Here is a 19,765-nt window from a genome sequence, read left to right on the forward strand (position 1 = left end):
GACTGTGAAGTGTGGACAGAGTGTTTGAAGATCAATCGTAGGCGATACGTTCTGAAAGATAGATAAAAAATTCACCTTTTTTTTGGAAGTATGGATGAGGTGAATGGGTGTTGTTGTACAATATTTATATAATCTCTTAAAACTGATTGCTAAATTAGATGACGGAGAACTACACTTCCGTGGAAACTTGCTACCGTGCACAGGATTTTAAGATCCACGTAAGCGCTACTTTTCCTTATTTGTGGACATCTTATACACTTCGAAAAACAAATGTTTACGACCTATGTTACGAAGTCTTCGCAGAATTAAGATTTTGGTGGTTATGACACTTTGTTCCGTCATCTGGGGAACAAGATCTATGCGGTGAATTTGGTATATCTTTTTTTTTAATTTACCGCTAAACCATATAGTAGTTCATAGTTGTAATAGTACTACTGGTATTCGAACCAAAGCCGTTTATTTTCCGAGACTTCGTTTTCAGTTTCGGTCCAAATTTTCACAGCTTACTTTATTTTTTTAACAGAACTTTTCTATTTCTACATCTGGTACTTAAGCCGTTGGACACTGCTTCAGCATGACTGGCTTTCACCGTCTCCTCATAAATTACTACAAATAGACTGAGCCACGAAAATTGAAACTTCCGCTTTAAATCCCATGATTCAGTTTTTGAGTACTTCCGATTCAACAATTGATAAGTAAATAAATCAGGTTTCATCACTTTAGAAGTGATATTTTATTATCTACTCTTAATAAATTATTGGTACTGGCAAGTTTTTGTGATTTACTTTCCCTAGCCTCAAATCCTTGATGAGAAATTATTTAAAATGATAAGCTCCGTGTGCTATCTAATGCATTGTAACACACACACACACAGATGTCTAGTCCATTTGTTATGCTTGTATGAAAAATACAGAACTGCTCCGAAACGATAATACTTATATTAGGAATCTTATCTAATAGTACGATAAACAAAGTATAATATAAATTTTTTAAATCACTAGTTAATAAGACAAACGGATTAATGCGATGTTAATATTAGCGATATTTTAATTGGCTAAATGAATTTTATTAGAGTTTACATAAGCGTATTAACGTACGATGGAAGGCCATAGTTGTACATATATTGTTGTCTACTGGTAAATCTCTTGACTCCCCCCTCCCTACCCCTCACATATAACAAAGTCTATTTACTACTGAATGACCACACGGCGAATGGCTTGGATGTAAAGATATCTCAATCTTAGACATAGGTAAACACAATGTATTGGTGTAGCAATGGATACATTATATGCAATATTCAAGGTGTTCAGGGAGTTGCACAGTTCTAAGTTTTAAAAGTAACATTATGCATACATTTTTATTCCTTACTCAAAAAATACATTCTTAGTTAGCAACTAGAAGCAACGAAAAAACGAAAAGGATTGCAAATGATAAGAGAATATTTAGCTTGAAGTCTTGTTTGGTGCATGCGGTTGCGATCGAAGTTCGAAATCAACATCACTATCTAGGAGATGTGTTTATACAAATGGAACGAACATCAATTATGAGGTATGAAAGGCTATCTTTGAAACTTTGATTCTTTTCTCATAGGGCTGGGTACTTTTTTGAACATATCATATATGTACATATGTCAGTCCGAAGACCAATACAATCATTATTCCAATTACCGCAACAGAAACGCATATACACAATATATATATATATATATATATATATAGCAAATACACATTAGGTGCCTCTAAAGCTGCACTACACATAGTGAAAAATTGAAAACATCAATTTTCTTTTATCGCTACTCAAAAAAATTTACGATCCTTTAATCTTCGAGAAGATACATAAAATATAGTTGTTGATGGTGTTGGACTTTAAAATGTGGCACCATCTTCATTACAACGATTTGGTTAAAACCTTCATTTGCCTCCGGCTCTTCGAACTTTTTTCTAAGTGAAAATAATGTTATGTCGTTGACGTCCTTGTGCTGTGCATCGGTTCCCGTTAGCAGACGAAATTTGTTGTTGTGACGAACCTTCAAGGTAAAGACGGGAAGTAAAAAAGGGATGGTGAAGACGACACATGTTAAGATCAAACGTACCAATATGAGTATGAAATAAACGTTTCGAATTTTACGTCTGCTTCTATTATCGCCTTAACTAAGCACGCGGTTCTTTGCTCTACATAAGGCAAATCGTGTGGCTATGGACGGTTTAAATTTAGATCATTTCACCTCTTTTTAGGTTTAGAGGGCAAACACATTATTAACAGGGACACTTATCGTTCAACGAGCGAATAATAAGTTATCGAGTTGCACAAGGACGTGCAAAAAAAGCCCACATTGGTACGTTTTCATAAGACAATTCTCATACCTGATTTATGGAGCAGTTAAACCAGAAGCAACGGCATGGTACACCTGCTTCCTTAGCCAGATCGACGTACCTGCCCGAAAAGTTAGTAGCACTACATAAATAAACCATACTATCCTTACGGAACATTACAGGCTTTGTTAATTAGCGCCGTATGCTCAAGTATAATGTTCATTTATATAGTAATAAAGCTACTACATTGATACATATGGAAGGTAGCTTTCCGTAAGTGATAAAACGATTAATCCTTTCAGTTACGATCTTTCATTTACTAGATTAGTACACATAATACATATTCATTCACGTGTATCTATATATATATAGTTATTAACTAAGATACTCTACCAAAGCAGAAGGTCTCTGCAACTTGCGTACAGTATTATTATCTTATTGAAGAGTAGTAAAGTTATAACATGAATTATATGAATCTAGCCTGTAAGAAGAAATACTATATATATATATATATATATAGTATTTCTTCTTACAGGCTTATATATATATACATATATATATACAGGCACCTTTTACGTTGTTCCTTTCCCACATTGGTATTGTCAACGATCACTTTTCGCTTGTTTTTTAGGGCTTCCCTAACAGCCTTGACGCAGCGATCTAGGCTGCCTAGCATATCTTGGCAAATGTGGACGTAACTTTCCTCTTCAACCAGGCGCTTGGCTAATGTACTCTTGCCTGAGGCGGGGTATCCGACAAACAAGACAACCTCGGAATGATCGGCGGCCATGTTGTGGATCGATACAAATTCTGTACCTTTATCGGAAGCGGGTTCGATAACCGTTCCGTACACGCGATTATTGAAAAGCGATTTGGGGTCGAATTCGGGCATGTCGAACCTATAAACAAATATAGCAAACACAAAATACGCTGTTTATTGTGTAGTATAAAAATAAGAATACCGTTTTTTTGTATTTAATGCTAACAACACAGCATTATTCTGGTGGTAATGGCTTGCGTCATTTGTATTATAGATTTTCAGTCGCTAAACGCAAGTAATGAATGCATAAACTACTTTGGCATGAATATTTTTAAGAAAAGTTACTGGAGAAAGAGAATTAAATAGATTTATAATAATAATACCATACGCATAATAGCATATTTATTGTCTGCGGTATTAACTTGCTAAAGCCACATCTACTCACTTTACTACCGGATGTTTAAGGAAGAATTCTTCCGGGGTGAAAAATGGTACACCGTAGTTTAGTGCAAAAAGGCGATCCACTTTTGAGTGGTCTTTCCTGGCCTTGGGCTGCCAGTCTTTAGGACGACCGGCAGCATCGCCCACATAGAAGGACGCACGTTTATCCAAAGGACCTAAAATTCACGGCAAATCAAGGTAAAAGTGATTCAAGAAAAATACAGATACTAGTTCTCCTTAGTTACAAAAAAAAAAATAAGCCCATTTAGAAGCGTGTAGGGGCTAGGCGAAAAATTTCAGTTTGTATATGTATCATACAAATGAAATATTGTAGTAGTAACTCATGGATACATTATTGTCTAAGGAAACTGGATGCTTCTCCGTGTGTTTGAAAACTAATGGTGTAACCTTTTTTCCTAATTAGTAATATAACGTTCAATTAGAAGTTGTTGCCAGTCATAACTAGAACTGGTCAATGTTGCCCTGTTCTAAGGTAACCGACCGTTATCGCTTTCCAGGAGAGACCAAAGCCCATCACAAGGTTTTCTGTAGATGCCGCGACCATACGTAAGGTACATTGTCATAGCCACGTCTATCTTCTTCATGATTTGCATGAACTTCCGCTGGAGATTGGTTTTGCTTTCTTTACCAGTGGCTAGACCCCCTTGGTTCGAAAAGATCACCAATCGGTATCTAAAACAAACACAGGTAACACCCTAAGACAACTATTTTTCTCAAGTGCTTCCTTTAGCATTATGCAGACCTATCGAAATACGAGTCGATGCCAAAAGAAATCAGCTTGTGCAGCTAGAAGAAAAAAAACTTTAATCAAATTTAAAATACTACCCAATAGTAAGGGTTCAACATGTGAGGCTACCCATACGTTATGCTTATTATACACGTATGACTTTAGAATTTTAAATAATACTCATCTAATTTATTTTGATACCAGAGCACCTTATACCTTATATCTTTACCAGATATCACGTAAACGTCACTGGAAGCTAATTGTATTTTTCTAGTAATGGTAATCTACTGATAGCAATAATAGTAATGTGATTCTCTAATTAATGATAATTTTGTAAACCTCACCCTTCATCGTTGAGTTTTTTTATTTTTGTTAAAATAGATTCTGGGTATAAAAGTCGCCAATCTCGCATATCTTCAGGGAACTGCTTTCCGCTTTTTGTAGTAATCAAAGTGCCATCCATATCGAAGCAAGCGCACTTTGTAGAGCGAATTCTCTTCAGTGGTTGGAAGACGAGAACTTTTAAGTCCGAAATATCCTCCCACGAGCCTACAAAATACCCGGCGAAAATGCTGCGATCATAGTAAATTAGCATGGCCTGTTTTGCAAATAACGTCAATTTTTTAAATGACATACTAAATTACATTATGGACAATTTGTTTAATGTATAAATAGGTTGCAAAGAATACGCACCAACTTCGCATATAAAATAAAATATTGATGAATGTAAATGGAAAAAACCTCCAAATTATTTTGTTGAGTAAGTGCTATAAAAGTATGGTTCCGACATATAATATAATTTTATATATATATATATATATATATATATATATAGACGTATAACATAACCGAATATAACAATCGTACATTACAGTCAGACTATGTCGTAACCAATTTAATTATGTAAGTGATCACTTTTCAGTTAGAGAGCAACATAGCAAAGCTTCTAAGCGGAACTGACCAGCTAGTGTTGTCTCTAACGATGATTCCGAATTGGTCGACTCCGAGCCATTATCTGTTTTAGCAAGGAGAGATTTCTGTTCAGTGGTGGCCACCTTTGGTTTTTTCGCTAGCGATTCTGCCTTTGTCAGCTCTACCTTTGTTACTTTGCGCTTTTGGCCACCTGGTGAAATAACAGTTATGTTGCACTGTTACAATCGATGTTGTTGCACAGCTCCTCATAGATTCATACTTTACATGTGCGCATACATTAGACACATAGAAATATGACTAGAGTCATCTGGCTAATTGTCTTAAAATATCAGGCTTTGACTAGTTCATAAATTTAGGAACATGTTAATACAACTATTTCGCTACACTCAGATTTTAGATTAAAACGCAGTGGCCTATGATGATTGATTTAGGCTCAATAAGGGGTAAAAACATTTCACTTCTGAAATGAAGAGAAACAGCGTTTCAACAGGAGACCAAACTGTAGTGGCATAGATGCAAGCAAACATAAGCGAACGTTCGCTTTTCGTAGTTCCAACCCTAAAAGTGTTTTGGCATAAGCAAACGTTTTTACATTGCAGTGCCATCTTGTCATGAAGGTAACAATATACAATGTATACACAACGTAATAATGTAAGAATGACATACAAGTAGAATTTCTAGATGATTGCGTACATTGTCTCGTAAATTGTAGTAAAAGAAACGTCTTTGCATTCGCTTGTATATGTAGAAGTTACATATTTATGCATTTTAGTATATATACATTTTATATTTACATCAAATTTACGTACTTTTATAAACATGGTGGTATGGTGGTACATAACTGGCTCGGTTGTTTCATAGACCAGCCTGAGCCCTTAACTGATTCCCATTATGTCAAATTGCGAAATCAAGTATGTTACTACACTACCGTCCATTTTCATACCGATCGAAGATGAAGTTTCAAGTTCTCTATCACACGGTGGGAAAGAAACTTCGTAATAGATATCCTTTGCCAGTCGAATTCGTTCTCGATGTTTTACTAAGCAGGAGTCAAACCTAGTCTTCAAAAGCACAGACCGCTCAGGTATGACAGTCTTCTGTGAGTCCACTAACTGAAGAACTTTAATATAACCGGTAGAAAAATCGGGACTTATCCGAACTGAAATGCCACGTGTATAAAATGACCATTTAAATAACGTTTTTATTATTGTTGAAAATGATTGGCAGTAGAATGAACTGTCTCTACTATTATAGATACGAAAAAAAAACAGATCCACTACCAAATAACAATAGTAAGCGACGAGAAAAAGAGCAGATGTCTAATTCTTAAAAATTGATTAAATACATGAGTCAATAAATAAAACATTAAATGGCTACACGCTTTTTCAAAATGCTCGTTTTTGAAGTGAATCACTTACTTTAATATTTCGTACTCTCTTACACTTACGTTCACCCTTAGGCAAACTAACACAGCGTTTGTCTAACCTTCTTTTGCCTTTGCATATCAGTTACAATTAATGATTTTGAACGATTTTTAACCCTTCCCAAAGCAAGCAACTATATGCTTCAATAACGATTAGCAGTGCAGCAAGGACATTAAATTGTATATAAACTACTTTGTTTCCGTGTCAGGGCAACTTAAAATATATCACTCGTCGATTGAGTCATTTCGCGGAGTAAAAGTTCTGGGAGAAGGCTATCTCTGTTATTCTTTTTTACCCCATTTTTTGCATGCTTAGCTAAGCTTCAGAAACTTATAATAAAGATTCTGTTATTGATCACTTGAGCTAATAGACAGGTCTAGTGTCAGGGGTATGAAATTCTTCGATCTTATTCAATAAGCCAGTAGGACCACGGCGGCTGTACCACATTAAGCAATAATGCTCCAACTATATATTGTGAACTATATTCCATAAGTTTAGGGCGCTTTTCCGGGCCATCACATTACATATGTATTATATAGAACTTAAGTATGACGTTGTTTGCATGCCTTAATCGCTCTGTTACATATTTTGATGTAAATAGCGGTAGATTCCGTCACTTCATCAATGCCTTATTTTTTGTGCAAAATGATTGTGTCCCAAATAACGCTATCCCCTCGTATAGTTCAGCGAATTTGTACGCAATGAAGTGAACTGATTTATGTTTCAACTAAGAATAATCACGACCATGATACAATAGGCCAACCAATATTTTTATTATATTAATTCTGTTTCCTTTTCCAACATTCGGCGACTGCTAGGCACTGTGCAGTGCAATGTATTTTCTACGCTTACCCTGCTCGCTGCCGGCCTTTCCTTTAAGAGTGACTTCTTCGCCATCCTGAAGCCCAATCTTCTCCGGTCCGATGAGAACACATTTGTGGTAGGTCCGAATCATGGCAATTTCGCAATACGAACTGATACACACACGAGTTCTTACAAATTTAGAGGAATGGCTTAGGTGTTTCAGTCTGCCGATGATTTCCATCAGCTGGTCGAGTCTTGGCGCCAAAATTTAAACTCATATATAACGTAGCAGACGAGTCCGAACGCGATCGAATCACTGCTGCGAGAAGGGTTGATATTCAATATATATTTCAATGCACTGTCAGCTGTGATAGATATTTAAATGCATTGAGCGCCGACAGTATTTTGTTGGATTCTGTACTATCATACGGCATTTGGTTGTCGTATAGATACGCGCTGGGACAAATGTGCTATCGGGGTGTTAGCATAATTACTTTGTTTCCTTTATTAAACTCTTTTTTATTAAACGACGATTTATTTATTTATTAAACGACTCAAATCGATTCATTTGTGAGGTTAAATTTTATCTTAATGCCTGTAACGCGTGAAGTAATATCCTCTTGTTCAGCTCATCTATGCTATGAGATCAAAGGCCTTTTCGAGCATATATGAATCGAAGTTATAATCAGGAGCCATATTAACTTAGTGGCAAATAATATAACGTACATAATAATAACATAACTCTAACCTACAATAATAGCTCAGTAAATTACAGCTATATATGACACCTCTATTAGATCATAACCAAATAATTTCGGTTTCAGAGGTCTCTTTTAAACTGTGGTATAATTAGTAAGACGAATATGAATCATTTTTTCAATTTTTAAATGTATTTATTTTTTACTTTTTTTAATTATTTTTTTAATTTTAGAATTTTAAAAAAATACTAATATTGGGTCTTACTAAATGATAATATTGGTGGTAAATGGTAACCAATATTGGCTAACGACTGCGAAAATTGTATACATCTCACCTTATCTGAAATTACATTATAGCTAATACATATAAAACGATAAACTATAAAAGCTTCTATTTGTTCTATATATGGCACTGGTATCAAAAATCACTTAATTTATTATAATTTTACAGAAAACTTATTTCAATTCGATTTAATAACTTCTGATCAGATAATGTGGAACGGGAGCATGTTTGGTGCAAGGTTTATCTGTCTGAACGAGACGAATTGTGCTTCGAAACATTAAGAAGGAGCTATCGACGTAAATGAAACAAGGCATAGGTACTCATTTAGAAGTCTCAGGCGGTGATTCACAGGAACGATGGTAAATAATACTAGAAGAGAATTATCTCGGAAATTTAATTTTAATCAAAAGTATTCGGCCACGGCATAATATTTGCCTGTCGATCAATGGTAAAATCCCACAACCAATCTGCCATATAGAATTGGTCTTTTATATTTAGCTCTGATCTAGTTTTAAAATTAGGCGGTGTAAGCAGCAAGTTTGACTAGGACATAATTTTCTAAGCATTCATTCCATATAGAAATTGTATTAACTAGGACACCGTTCGAAATTTTTTGATGTTTACAGTTGACCGAAAAATGTAGTTCAAAGGTTTTTTTGAAAGGTCCGTATAATGGATTCGTAAGAGATACAACTAAGTGTTCAACACGCAAACTTTTTAGCTGAATTAATTATTCTTCCACTATGTAAAAAGTTTTGAATATTTCTTACGAGCTTTTCAAATGTGTAAACATGAATGAGACAACGTATTTCCCTCTATAATTAATGAAGCTTTTTTTTTTTTCTACTAAACTATATTCAACTTACATTTTTCAATTTCCGTTCCAGTTAACTATTTTCTTAACTTCGTCTGCATCGGGTTCAAAAAGCTTTGCCTTTCTCGTTCTCGTTGATACACCAAGCAACTTTATGCTACTCAGTATGTCTATTACCTACACGGCACATGTGCTTAAACGAGTTAGTCAACCATCTTAGATCGAGATCTTTACTTTATTATAGGAGTAAGGTTTCGAAGCGTCGCCGCGGTGGAAATCCAATCGTAGTTGTTAAGACTTCCCCTAAACAAGATGCATTGTAGTTACAGAAAAGCGCCTCGATCGGCTATGAAACTTATAGTAGTCGCATTGTTACAAAATGTTTTCTATATCGAGAGTTCATCAACGTTTTCGCCCGTCGATATTGTAATCATTAGTAATAATGACATGTAAGTTAAAGGTTTATCTAAACGCATTATAACAGGTTTAAAGTCACGTGAGAGCGAAGCTATAATCGCTCCGAATCAATCAGCAAGCACTTCTATAGGAGACTGGTTATTTATTTATGAAACTGTCGACACAGCATGTACACGGAGTGGAGTCCACCAGAGCCCCTGGTTGTTCTCAACAGGAAAAGGCATCAATAGACAAGCTATACCATGACGACACATCGTTCCTATACATTACGAATCAATCGAAAGAGGCGATTTTTAGAAAAATGCACATTAGCGTACGTTGTTTATAGAGACATTAGTAGTACGTATGGTATGAGATCATTTGTTTTTTTCCATGTCGGATGATCGCAAGACTGTTCCAGCGTTTCAGATGCGAACAGCTTCTGGAAAATGCTCATCCGGATGTGAGGCATGCTTTATTAACTTCCGATGACTCCAAGTGAGAGTTGGGTATTCAAGTTCTTAGCAGTACGCATCGACAGCGCTCAATATGTTAGCCTAGGTGAACACGCGAACGGACCGAAAAAATTTATATACTTTCTGTTTCTCTATGTCGAGATAAAAACAAAACTCGGGAAAACAGTAAACCACATATTAAATTACCCTGTTGCGAGGAGATTCCCAAGAGCCTAAACTCGATATGGCAGAGGGATCTTTGCACTAGACTGGATGCAAGTGGGAATATCTTTACCGCAAGTGCGTGATTGATTTCCGGAGGTTAGAGGGAGGGAGGGAGGGGGGGGTGTCTTCGCTAAGTACTCAGGTTATATGAATACGATTATCTGTTCGTCTTAAAGCTTCATCATGGTTTCGAATTTATTCCACGGCTTCAACTGATCCGCGCGTTTTTTCCTAAAAGTAATTAAGTCGTACTTCTTTCCTTACTCTATACGCGAATTGGTGTTAGCCTTAAGAGCCGGTGCCGGACCTTTTTGGATCGCCGCGACAACCGGGTGTATGGCTTTATCAGGGATTCTCAGTGATCCGCTATTAGATATCTAGCGAAAATCGCAGTTGCCAGTTTAAGCAAAGGATTGGAACCCTGCATCACTGGAAAGGCAACAAAGAAAACTAATGTAGATAAACTGTCAACATCGATAATCAGTGCAAAATCGAAGCAAAAAAAGGATTGCTGATATGGGCTTCAGCGTAGACCTTCGTGGAGTATTTGTTTAATGGCTTCATTGATAAAGCTTGCTCAGTTATTCCAACAAAATATCGACACACAATTTCGAATGTTAACTGTGGCGTCTTTTGCAAAAGTCGTTTTGAGTTTATTGTATTTACTAAATAAATATAAACCAACTGAGAAATCCATTAACTAAAGTTTAAAATTTGATTGAACTGTGAGTGTCATAGTTAGAAAAAAATGTCAGCTTACTAATTAATGTGGTTTATATATAAGCTATATAGAGACGTTTGTTTTATTACTGAAGAAATTGAATTGAATAAATTAGTTGTTTTCGGTGACGACTGAGGAGCCAGCTCGTATATCGTTCAACGATGTATTCTGGATGTAGTTAAAGCGTACACAGTTCAAGGTTAGCAAAAATGGGCTAAAAAGAAATATGCCAAAATATTCACGCAATAGAAAAGTACTACAACAAACTTTTCGAACAACAGAAAGATAAAATATCATCATTTTATAGCTTTTTGCCTACTAAATGACTAAAAGATATTCATCAGACTAATGAAAGCTGTACGGTTTTAGAAGAAGTCTATAAAAGGTTTTTTTTTTTGAATGACATAGTAAAAATTGTATATCTAACGCAATCAGGAGTATTTTACCAACTATATTAGCAGTCATTGTCGTTTGGGTATCTGTCCGTTAGAGAAGCTTATTTTGTCAAAATGCGCACATTTGATTCATTCACAAACAGTCAAACACACAACCAATCCTGTATAACATAAGGCCTTTATAAGGCGATTTGGACGTCCTCGTGGCGCGAAGCGCCTTCTTTCTGCCAGCTTTGCTGAATATCCACTTACGTGAAGTAGTATGTCAATGCCTGACCAAAATCTGTATTTCTCTACCATACAGAATTTCCCTCGTAGGACTATTGATTTGTTTTCGGTTTCAATTAGTGGCACAGTGATCAACGACCATCTTCTTCAGCGAACAATACCGAGTGTATTTCGCAATAAAAAGCGCGGCCCATTGACTATGGAAGTATGCTCAACATGCTATCGGTTCTATTTGGTAAATGCAGAACCTCCATCAGTGTAGCTGCTGAGCCTTTATATCGAAATATTTTTCTTTAAGATTTAAAGGACGTGAAATGGGGCGCATCTGTGCAAAGCCCTTAGCTTCATAAACGAACGACAAGTAGTAACAAATTCAATGGGGAATTACAGCGATTAAAAGTGAATTAAATCAGCTTTGATTGAATGGAGAAACAGTCCAATGAATTACGGTGAGACCGATTTAATAACACGACAGCATAACGACAGCAGAAGGGCGTAATATTGGTTTGTAATAGTCTTAATGTTTAGTGTCGGAGTAGATCGCCAGCCTCTGAGGGTTTGTCGGCATCAAATATTTTTATATATAACTTAACACTTCCTGAGATAGTGCTATTCGTGCAAACTCGGTAACTTCGCATCACGCTGGTTGTTAGCCTGATACAAGTCAAAGTTAAAATGTTGTATTCAGTCATTCAGCAGTGCCAAAGTTTTATCACTAAAGATGTGTTTGAAACAAAATCGCGTGCTAGATTGGATGGACTTAATAACCTACGTTATTCCTTTTAGTCTTATAGTAGCTGAAACTGTTATAAGCTATATTGATGAGATAAACATCTGAAAATACACTTTGGAGTGACACGTGCTTACGATAGGAGTGGCTTTTTAAAATGTCTTCGGATCCGCAATATCGAACTAATAACCAGGTACATTTATATGGTAATATTTCAGTATTTTATTATATAATTATACATGTATGTATATGTAGACTGAAGTTTACAACGAATAGTCTCTTAAAACTATCGCAAGGTCTGTGATGCCCAAACTCTGCGATAGCACTAACGTGCTAGAACTGCTACAGTATACGCTTGCCAGCAAATTTAGACTAATTAACTGATAAAAGCAAACATAAATGTTAGCGATGAACCCGTATCAGGCAGTGAATCTGAACAAAAGCCGGAATCGATGACGCAGAAAATCGAAATCTTTAATTAGCTCCTTTATAGGGAGATATGGAGTGCTTAGTACAAAGTCACATCCTAGCTGTGGTAAATTGGAATTCGAGCCCGACAGCGGGTCGCATTGTTTCGCACGAAATAGATTTATCGATAATGAAAGCAGTGGAAAAAATGAAGATCTCGACTACGCCAAAGCTTCAAGAGTCTTGGCGAAGCTTGGGATCTCCGTTGGTCGCAGCAAAAACGACCCACTGTTCATTACTCGTTAAAAGACTTTTCCAACGATCTCTCAGCTGTTGTCCAGCTCTTGTGTCTAGACACGGGACATTGCCAGAGAATGTCGGATAGTTTCAAAAAATATACAATAATACACCGCATATTTTCTATACATTGTCAGACAGAGAACACACGACAGATGCACACGCTTAAATCGCTACATATTTACAACCCCAGAAAAAGACGAAGTGTCGTACTAATGGCTAATCGGAACATGTTTTATTCTCATGAACCCGTGGAAATAACTTCGGCAATATGAAGCCTTTCCATTAATTTTGTCGTTTGTTATCTATTCTTCTGTATGCCCCCCTCTGTCTGTAGTGGTAATCTTTGTCATAAAAAAAAAAACAGCTGTAGTGAGAACTCCCGTTCAAATAAGCGTTCGACTGAGTCGTTAACACAGTAGGACAAATAGAATTAAATTTGTGTTTTTCTTTTTTCGAGGAACAAGTAAAATCCTTGAGGAAACTTAACAGACTAAGCGTTATTTGAATGTTGTCTTTGTTGGACTTTAAGAATTTTTCGGTTTTTTTTTTTAAAGCTAAAGGAAACCTATTTTGTCAACATAATCTAGTAGAGGAACGAATCAAGTTTAAGTCAACTGATGTTTACAGCAGCAGCAGCTGCTGCTGCTGCTTTGTAAAAGCAGAAGTAGACCTTGAATATGTATTTTGTAGCAGTAATAATGGACAGTAATTTGACTGAAGATATATCTGATCAACTATATTATTTTAGCCATATATTGTAAAAGCATCTAAGTCAGGTCATGAATAACACGCAAGAGTGTCGATTACGTCGTGAAGTGCCATCTATAATATTGCTTGAAAGAACACTAGTTTTTTTAACAGTCAAACTTCGTTATAAGTTCAGATTTTTTAAATCACGAGCCCATTTAGAATTGACTGCTTTTATAGATAAGTAATTTCGCCTGTAACAAATGGTAGTTTTGAGGCTAAAACGTACATTTCCAAACACCTTTGAAGTTAAAACAGAAATTTGACATCAGTTGTCTTTCTTTACAATTTTTTTTCTTCCAGGGACCGTTTCGGTCTTTGAAGGGTTAACTTAGGGAAGTTGTTGCTGTTTTAAGTAGACTAGATCGTTTTACTAATTTTTCGATTCTGTCTATTTCAATTAACCCGCAAGCAATTTACGGAACATATTATTTTATAGGAACTTAAAAACTAGTAAGGTATAACATTAAGAACTTTTAGTTTACCTGAATTATAGTCAGGTACACCAGAATCCGGCAAACTTGACAACGTTTGCATCTGAATATAGCTAAATTTCGAGACCATTTGCATTTACATTTAGCCTAGTGTTTTATCCCATATAATTGCCCCTAGACGCTATTGTGTCAATTATAAAATTAAACTAGAATACCATTTTTTAGCTTTCCTTGAACAACTGCTTTGCGGGTCAACCAAGCAAGAAAACCTATTCAGGGTTAGAAATAAAGATGCACTTAAAATACGCCAGTCTTTGATAGACTTGAAAATTTTTTTGGCCTATTTTTTGCATCATAATATATTTTGATTACGACGCTGTTTGTTGCAGAGGGTCAAGGGAGTTTATCGGACAGCTAATCACTATCGTGTGATTCAATACCGTTGCATCTCCTATCCACGGTATGTATATGCGATAAAAACCAGGCTTGTATCAAGCAAGATGTTTAAATAAACGATTAGTTAGATATCTGTGTTTCTGTCGCTCTGCATTTGATTGTTAGCTGGTACGTGTTCTGTCGTATTGCTCATGTTCATTGTTAGCGAAAGCTATGACTCTCCTAATGGATAAAAAGGAATCTATCCATATAAGACAGGTAGGTGCAGACGAAAAAACGAATCCACTAACTGTTTATCAGCGAGTCTCTTGTACTTTTAGAGTTCTATAAAGCGTGTCTTGGGCAATGGGCCATTGATAACAGTTCGGGTAGAGCGGTATCGTGCCGTATCTCCTCTCGTCTGTGCATCGTACGCTTCGCTGGGGGGCAAACAAAGCAGTGCTGGTAGATGGTAATGCTGGTACATTTACTATACAATAGAGTAAGCAAAAGCTCTATAAGTATTATATACTCTGAAATGCATTTCATTTGGGTTTATAGAAGGGTGCATTTACGTCATTTTGCTGCGTGTCATGCCTAGAATAGAGGTACGTTGAATGACGGTACATATTTGGTTTAAATTTATTCAACTCATGGTCACATATATTACAACACGGTAAATTAAAATGTGTAGAACAGCATAAACTGAAGTGTATTGCTTTACTACAGAACCCAGAAGCCCAACAATCATTCGCTTGCTGGACTTCTGGGTCCTGTGTCCTGAGCACTTACTGAACTGAACAAAAACCGTATTGATGGGTTATCGGCAGTCCTATCGAAGGAAGTCGTCTCGCCTGCACACGTGTAGGCTGCTAAGTATCTTTCAGATAGTTTTGCTGTAAACATAATACAGTCATCTGAATATTATTTTTTAAGCTGTTTGTGGTGAGACTCTCACCTAGATAATAGTTCTATGAACTTTCGCTTTAATTAAGGGTTGATCGGTTTCGAAAGATCAAAACCCACAAGTTACCTAACATATCATCGTGTTGTTTGTAACCTGATGAATTAAGTGGTGATATGAATACGTTTACAGACAGTGTCCGTATAATAATACGAGTACAATTACAACGATGTATTCAAAAGACACCTAATTAAATGAATTAGGCCTATCCAGTTATGAAATTAGTGTCATTTTCCTTCCTGTTTTTGGATTTCGAACGACGATTTTAGTTTCGAACAACGTTTATAGTTCGCTCGATACACTTAAGGGGCTCTTATCTTGATGGCAAAATATGCCGAGATGTTTGAACCCAAGCTAACAAAGCTAACGACAGCATAAATGCTCTATGCCAGCGCGATCCACGGTGATGAAATTTTTTTTTTGTTGCAGGTATCCACAGACGCGCAAAGGTCATGAGCCAGATGGCCGATGGCCATCTGGCTCATGACCCAGGAGGAAACCCCCGGAGGGAAAAGAAACTAAAAGCCTGATGTGCAGCGACATTGAAACGAGAACGAGTTGTCGAGACAAGGACCCGCCTGGTTGCCACATGTGACAACAAATGGAAACACCGTATGTTATAAAGACAATTGTGAAGCGTCAAGAACGGGTTCGTAGATCAGACTGGTAAGTTCCTAACTAAGTTAATGAACTATTAATTTATTGGAATTATACGCTGAAATTATTAAACTGCATTTTCTTACGTTTGAAATAACTTTTTTTTCAACAAATAGCGTCAGCTCTTTCGTTTAATATGTGGCGCAAAATTGGTGACAAGCGGATTACAAAAACCAATGTTTTTCTGCCCGTGTGCACCAAGTTACATAAATACTTTGATCTTTACAAACGGAACATCGTGCATAAGTGATCTGCGCATTACCTCTGTTACGTTTATCCCTCAGGCTATGGTAATTGACCGCCGACTCTTTTGCGAGGCCTGATGATTTATCAACTATTTAAAAAGATAAATATTACGCATTACATCAAGACAATATTTAACTATGCATCACGTCGTATTAAAATCTACTTCCTGGAAATGACGTTAGCACCCTGTCAGCACCTTACCTCGATGACTGACAAACTCTAGAATGCGATAGCGTTAACTGAATTATTGCGCCAAGTTCCTGTTACAGAGTTTTCAGCGTCTGTTGTAAACAGGCCGGCCCGCCTCGCATTCATGGTCGCAGGCCGTAATGTTACCGTCAGCGTTTATCAAATTCGGTGGTGCGACGACTGTGCGATTCCGTTTACTTGGCAATTCCTTGACCTTATCTCGAGAAGCGGAAAGTACTGTGATTGAACTCAAGTGCAAATGGGTTATATACTCTTTGCGGGAATCTAGTAATGTGGTATGCCCTTGTTTTGCCACTACGTGATCTGTGCTTGATCGTCAAGTGGCCACGAATTAGAATATCACCTGCCTCTGACAAAGGAAATAAGCTTAACGTGGCCCAGTCAACCCTAAAAGGTTGCCGGACAGAGACAATACATGTTAAATAGTAAGGACTGTTTTGGTACTGATCAAAAAAGTCTTTTGGCGGCTAAATACAATAGGGACTAGATATTGCCTAGGTCAGCCTAGCCTAGCACGCGTTCTTCTACCGACAGTTTGCCCGTCTGTTTCGCATGCCCAGAAACAGCAGGTGTTACCCCGTTGTGGGTGGAATGGTACCTTGGTTGCTCCCGGTGTTTAAAATCAATACTTGCACCTGTTCAGTTCTACCTTAAACATTTCAGCCCCGTTAGCTTGGCCACGATTGCTGGCAAAGCAAAATCAACGGCGGCCGACACTAGTTTAGTGTGAGCAATCACTTTGAAGATACGTCTGTTTACGATAGAAAAAGATACCAGTGCCAACGGTTGTCTAATGGTCACGTGCTTGATTGCTAAACCTAGGGGCCCATAGCTGTTCAGGTTTGTGCCGAAAGGGTTTGGCCGCTTGAGGGGCGATTTAACTAAGGCATCAGACGTACATCTCGAAAATTTTTTTTTATTTGTTGAAGGAACAATTAGACTCTTGCAGAGTGTTGGAGACGTCGCGACGTCTGACATATACGTGACGCAGCCCGTAGTCTGAGGCGACGTTCGCAATCGGGTAGATCCTGGAGGGATCTGCCGGATGTTAACTGGCAGAGCAGAATATCGGCGGCCAGCTTTTGGAATCCTCTTATTAAGCTGTCAGTGCGCTAGGTCTTAAGGCTGGTGAGGGTGCATTGGCGGCGATTTTTGCCATAGCAGATCTTTGGCAAAAGTCAACGAGGCATTCGGATCTGATAGTTCGTGTTTTCGTAGGCTGAGTGGGTCTGTGTAGGGTTTGGAAGGACCAAGTCGCCCTGAGGTAACCTATAATTTTTAGCGTTTTTCTGCTAAACGTCTTAGCTGAACGATCTTTTTCTTTAGTTACTTCTATCGCTATCAAAATAACGGACCTTGTCAAGCCAAATCGTTCAGTAATGAATATTATGATGTCCAATGAATCGCTCTTTTTTAGCTATTTAAAAAATCAATCTATGGCGACGCAGAAATAGAAAAGATCCGCCACAGGTAAAACAGAAGCGGTTACTTCCTTGATGAATACTTTATCTACCTTAGAGCACATACTAGATTACTGTACAATACGAGAATGCTCAGAAACTGTTGTAAATTAGCTGCGCTGGGGCGGGAAGTGTATAACAAAGGTAACCATCCAAACGCTATCCTAGCTCGCGAACCACGAAAACCGATAAAAAAAAAAAAAGAGAGATCAACGTGTTTCGAACCTTAAAGTGGATACCACGGCGCTCTCGTACGAATGTGTTTGTGAACAAATTAAGTACTAAACACCATAAAGCATCAAAAACGGCCTCCGTAAGTTGTAAAAACTTGCCGAGTTTGGTTCCAGCCAGTTAGATACTGTTCAAGTTTGCAACTCACGACAGGCCGGCATCATATGCTAGCTCCTCTATGAGTCGATTGCTTGCATTGCTTCAGCGCGGATTTCTGCTCGCCGAGATTAGTAAGTGATTCGATGGCCTTCGAAATTATGCCAACTTTGCTTTGAACGTAGCGAATTTTAGGGACTATTTCGATAACCTAGCAAACAAACTTCCAAAAATCGTAAGCTTTTTGATTTAGTCGTCTATTTCAGAAATCGCCTCTGTATGTCCGTTTACAGAACTAACGAACGATAGTGAAGTATGTCTCCGCTCCAAATCGTATTGTCGTAATAGTCATATGTTGTTTACACAGAAAGGCCTAATATTTAAAGGAAGCTAACATAATTATAAGGCAGAAAGCGCGTAAGGCAGCGAAAAGTTAATGCAATTCTTTCCTCAGCGTAGATCCCGCATTTGTCAAACAGCAAGATCGGAACGTGCTAAAGTTAGCAAGCGTGATGGCTAGCACCGGTCTTTTAGGAACGCCACCGACCTAATCGTATTGAAATTCGTATTGGAATAAAAGAATCAACAATAACTGAAATGACTCACTTTCAAAATCGTAGTCTGAGATCTACCAGTCAAGCTGGCAAACATAACGGATAGTTCTGAGTGGACGTCCACTTCACCGGAGCATAATATACATACATCTAGAGCTGAAATTTGCGCTTGGCATAATGATGAATTTTGCGGTTTCTCGATTTCTACTACTCAAAGCGGGTCTCCTATATATTTCCAGCCGATAATTGCACGGCAAGCTGCCACCCGAAAGGATGGGAAAGCTATAAAAGTTACACCGGCCATACGGCGCAAAGTGATTTGTTGCTCGCTCTAGTACTTACGTCCTGTGATACCCACCACGTAAAAATATCGAGCCTTCGATGAATCTAATAGCAAATATTACGTTTCTTCTACTGCAACACTATTTATGACTATGAAATTGTACTTGTCATAAATAAAACTATTATATACTTATCGTTTGAAAAAATTCTTGATATACCCAGGTCTATTTCTACTGTAAACGTGAAGGGAGCACTTGTTTACTTCTATTCTAAGCCAAGTCGTTTTATAATAGCGGTAGTGGGACCAATTTGTAGCGCAGTAGCTCAAAGCGATTCTTAAGATCTCTTCTTAAATAAAGGTTTCAAGTTTTTATGTTGGATACTGGCTTAGTTAAGCATCAGCGCAGATGGTTATCTCCCAGCAGAGAGGAACG

The 19,765-nt window shown here is 37.4% G+C and overlaps 1 protein-coding gene across 3 annotated transcripts; it reads right to left on the reverse strand.

The window, feature by feature from the left end:
- Window positions 1–1,018: 1,018 nt before the first annotated feature.
- PNKP (Polynucleotide kinase 3'-phosphatase) lies at window positions 1,019–7,702 on the reverse strand. Of its 3 annotated transcripts, XM_022843025.2 has the most exons (9): window positions 7,471–7,695; window positions 6,138–6,353; window positions 5,223–5,384; window positions 4,606–4,810; window positions 4,016–4,206; window positions 3,518–3,689; window positions 2,882–3,211; window positions 2,364–2,433; window positions 1,019–2,026 (listed from the first exon to the last, which is right to left on the reverse strand). In XM_022843025.2, exons 1-9 carry the CDS (start codon window positions 7,661–7,663, stop codon window positions 1,817–1,819), a joined length of 1,749 nt encoding a protein of 582 aa, XP_022698760.1. In that variant the 5' UTR covers window positions 7,664–7,695; the 3' UTR covers window positions 1,019–1,816. The 3 variants fall into 3 exon arrangements, with proteins under 3 accessions (XP_022698760.1, XP_022698761.1, XP_022698762.1); XM_022843026.1 differs by lacking the exon at window positions 6,138–6,353 and having other exon boundaries at window positions 7,471–7,693; XM_022843027.2 differs by lacking the exon at window positions 2,364–2,433 and having other exon boundaries at window positions 1,780–2,026; window positions 7,471–7,702.
- Between the last annotated feature and the right edge of the window lie 12,063 nt (window positions 7,703–19,765).

The sequence above is a fragment of the Varroa jacobsoni genome, unplaced genomic scaffold, assembly GCF_002532875.2.
Source record: "Varroa jacobsoni isolate VJ856 unplaced genomic scaffold, vjacob_1.0 scaffold_1034, whole genome shotgun sequence".
Taxonomy (NCBI): Eukaryota; Metazoa; Arthropoda; class Arachnida; order Mesostigmata; family Varroidae; genus Varroa; species Varroa jacobsoni.

Bases quoted from the DNA above. Each gene is read 5' to 3' on its own strand.
- PNKP (XM_022843025.2), bottom strand. From the start codon at position 7,663: ATGGAAATCATCGGCAGACTGAAACACCTAAGCCATTCCTCTAAATTT. The intron at 6,354-7,470 runs GTAAGCGTAGAA...GTGGCATTTCAG, and splicing joins AAAGGCCGGCAGCGAGCAGG to TTCGGATAAGTCCCGATTTT. The intron at 3,212-3,517 runs GTGAGTAGATGT...ATTTGTTTATAG, and splicing joins CTTAAACATCCGGTAGTAAA to GTTCGACATGCCCGAATTCG.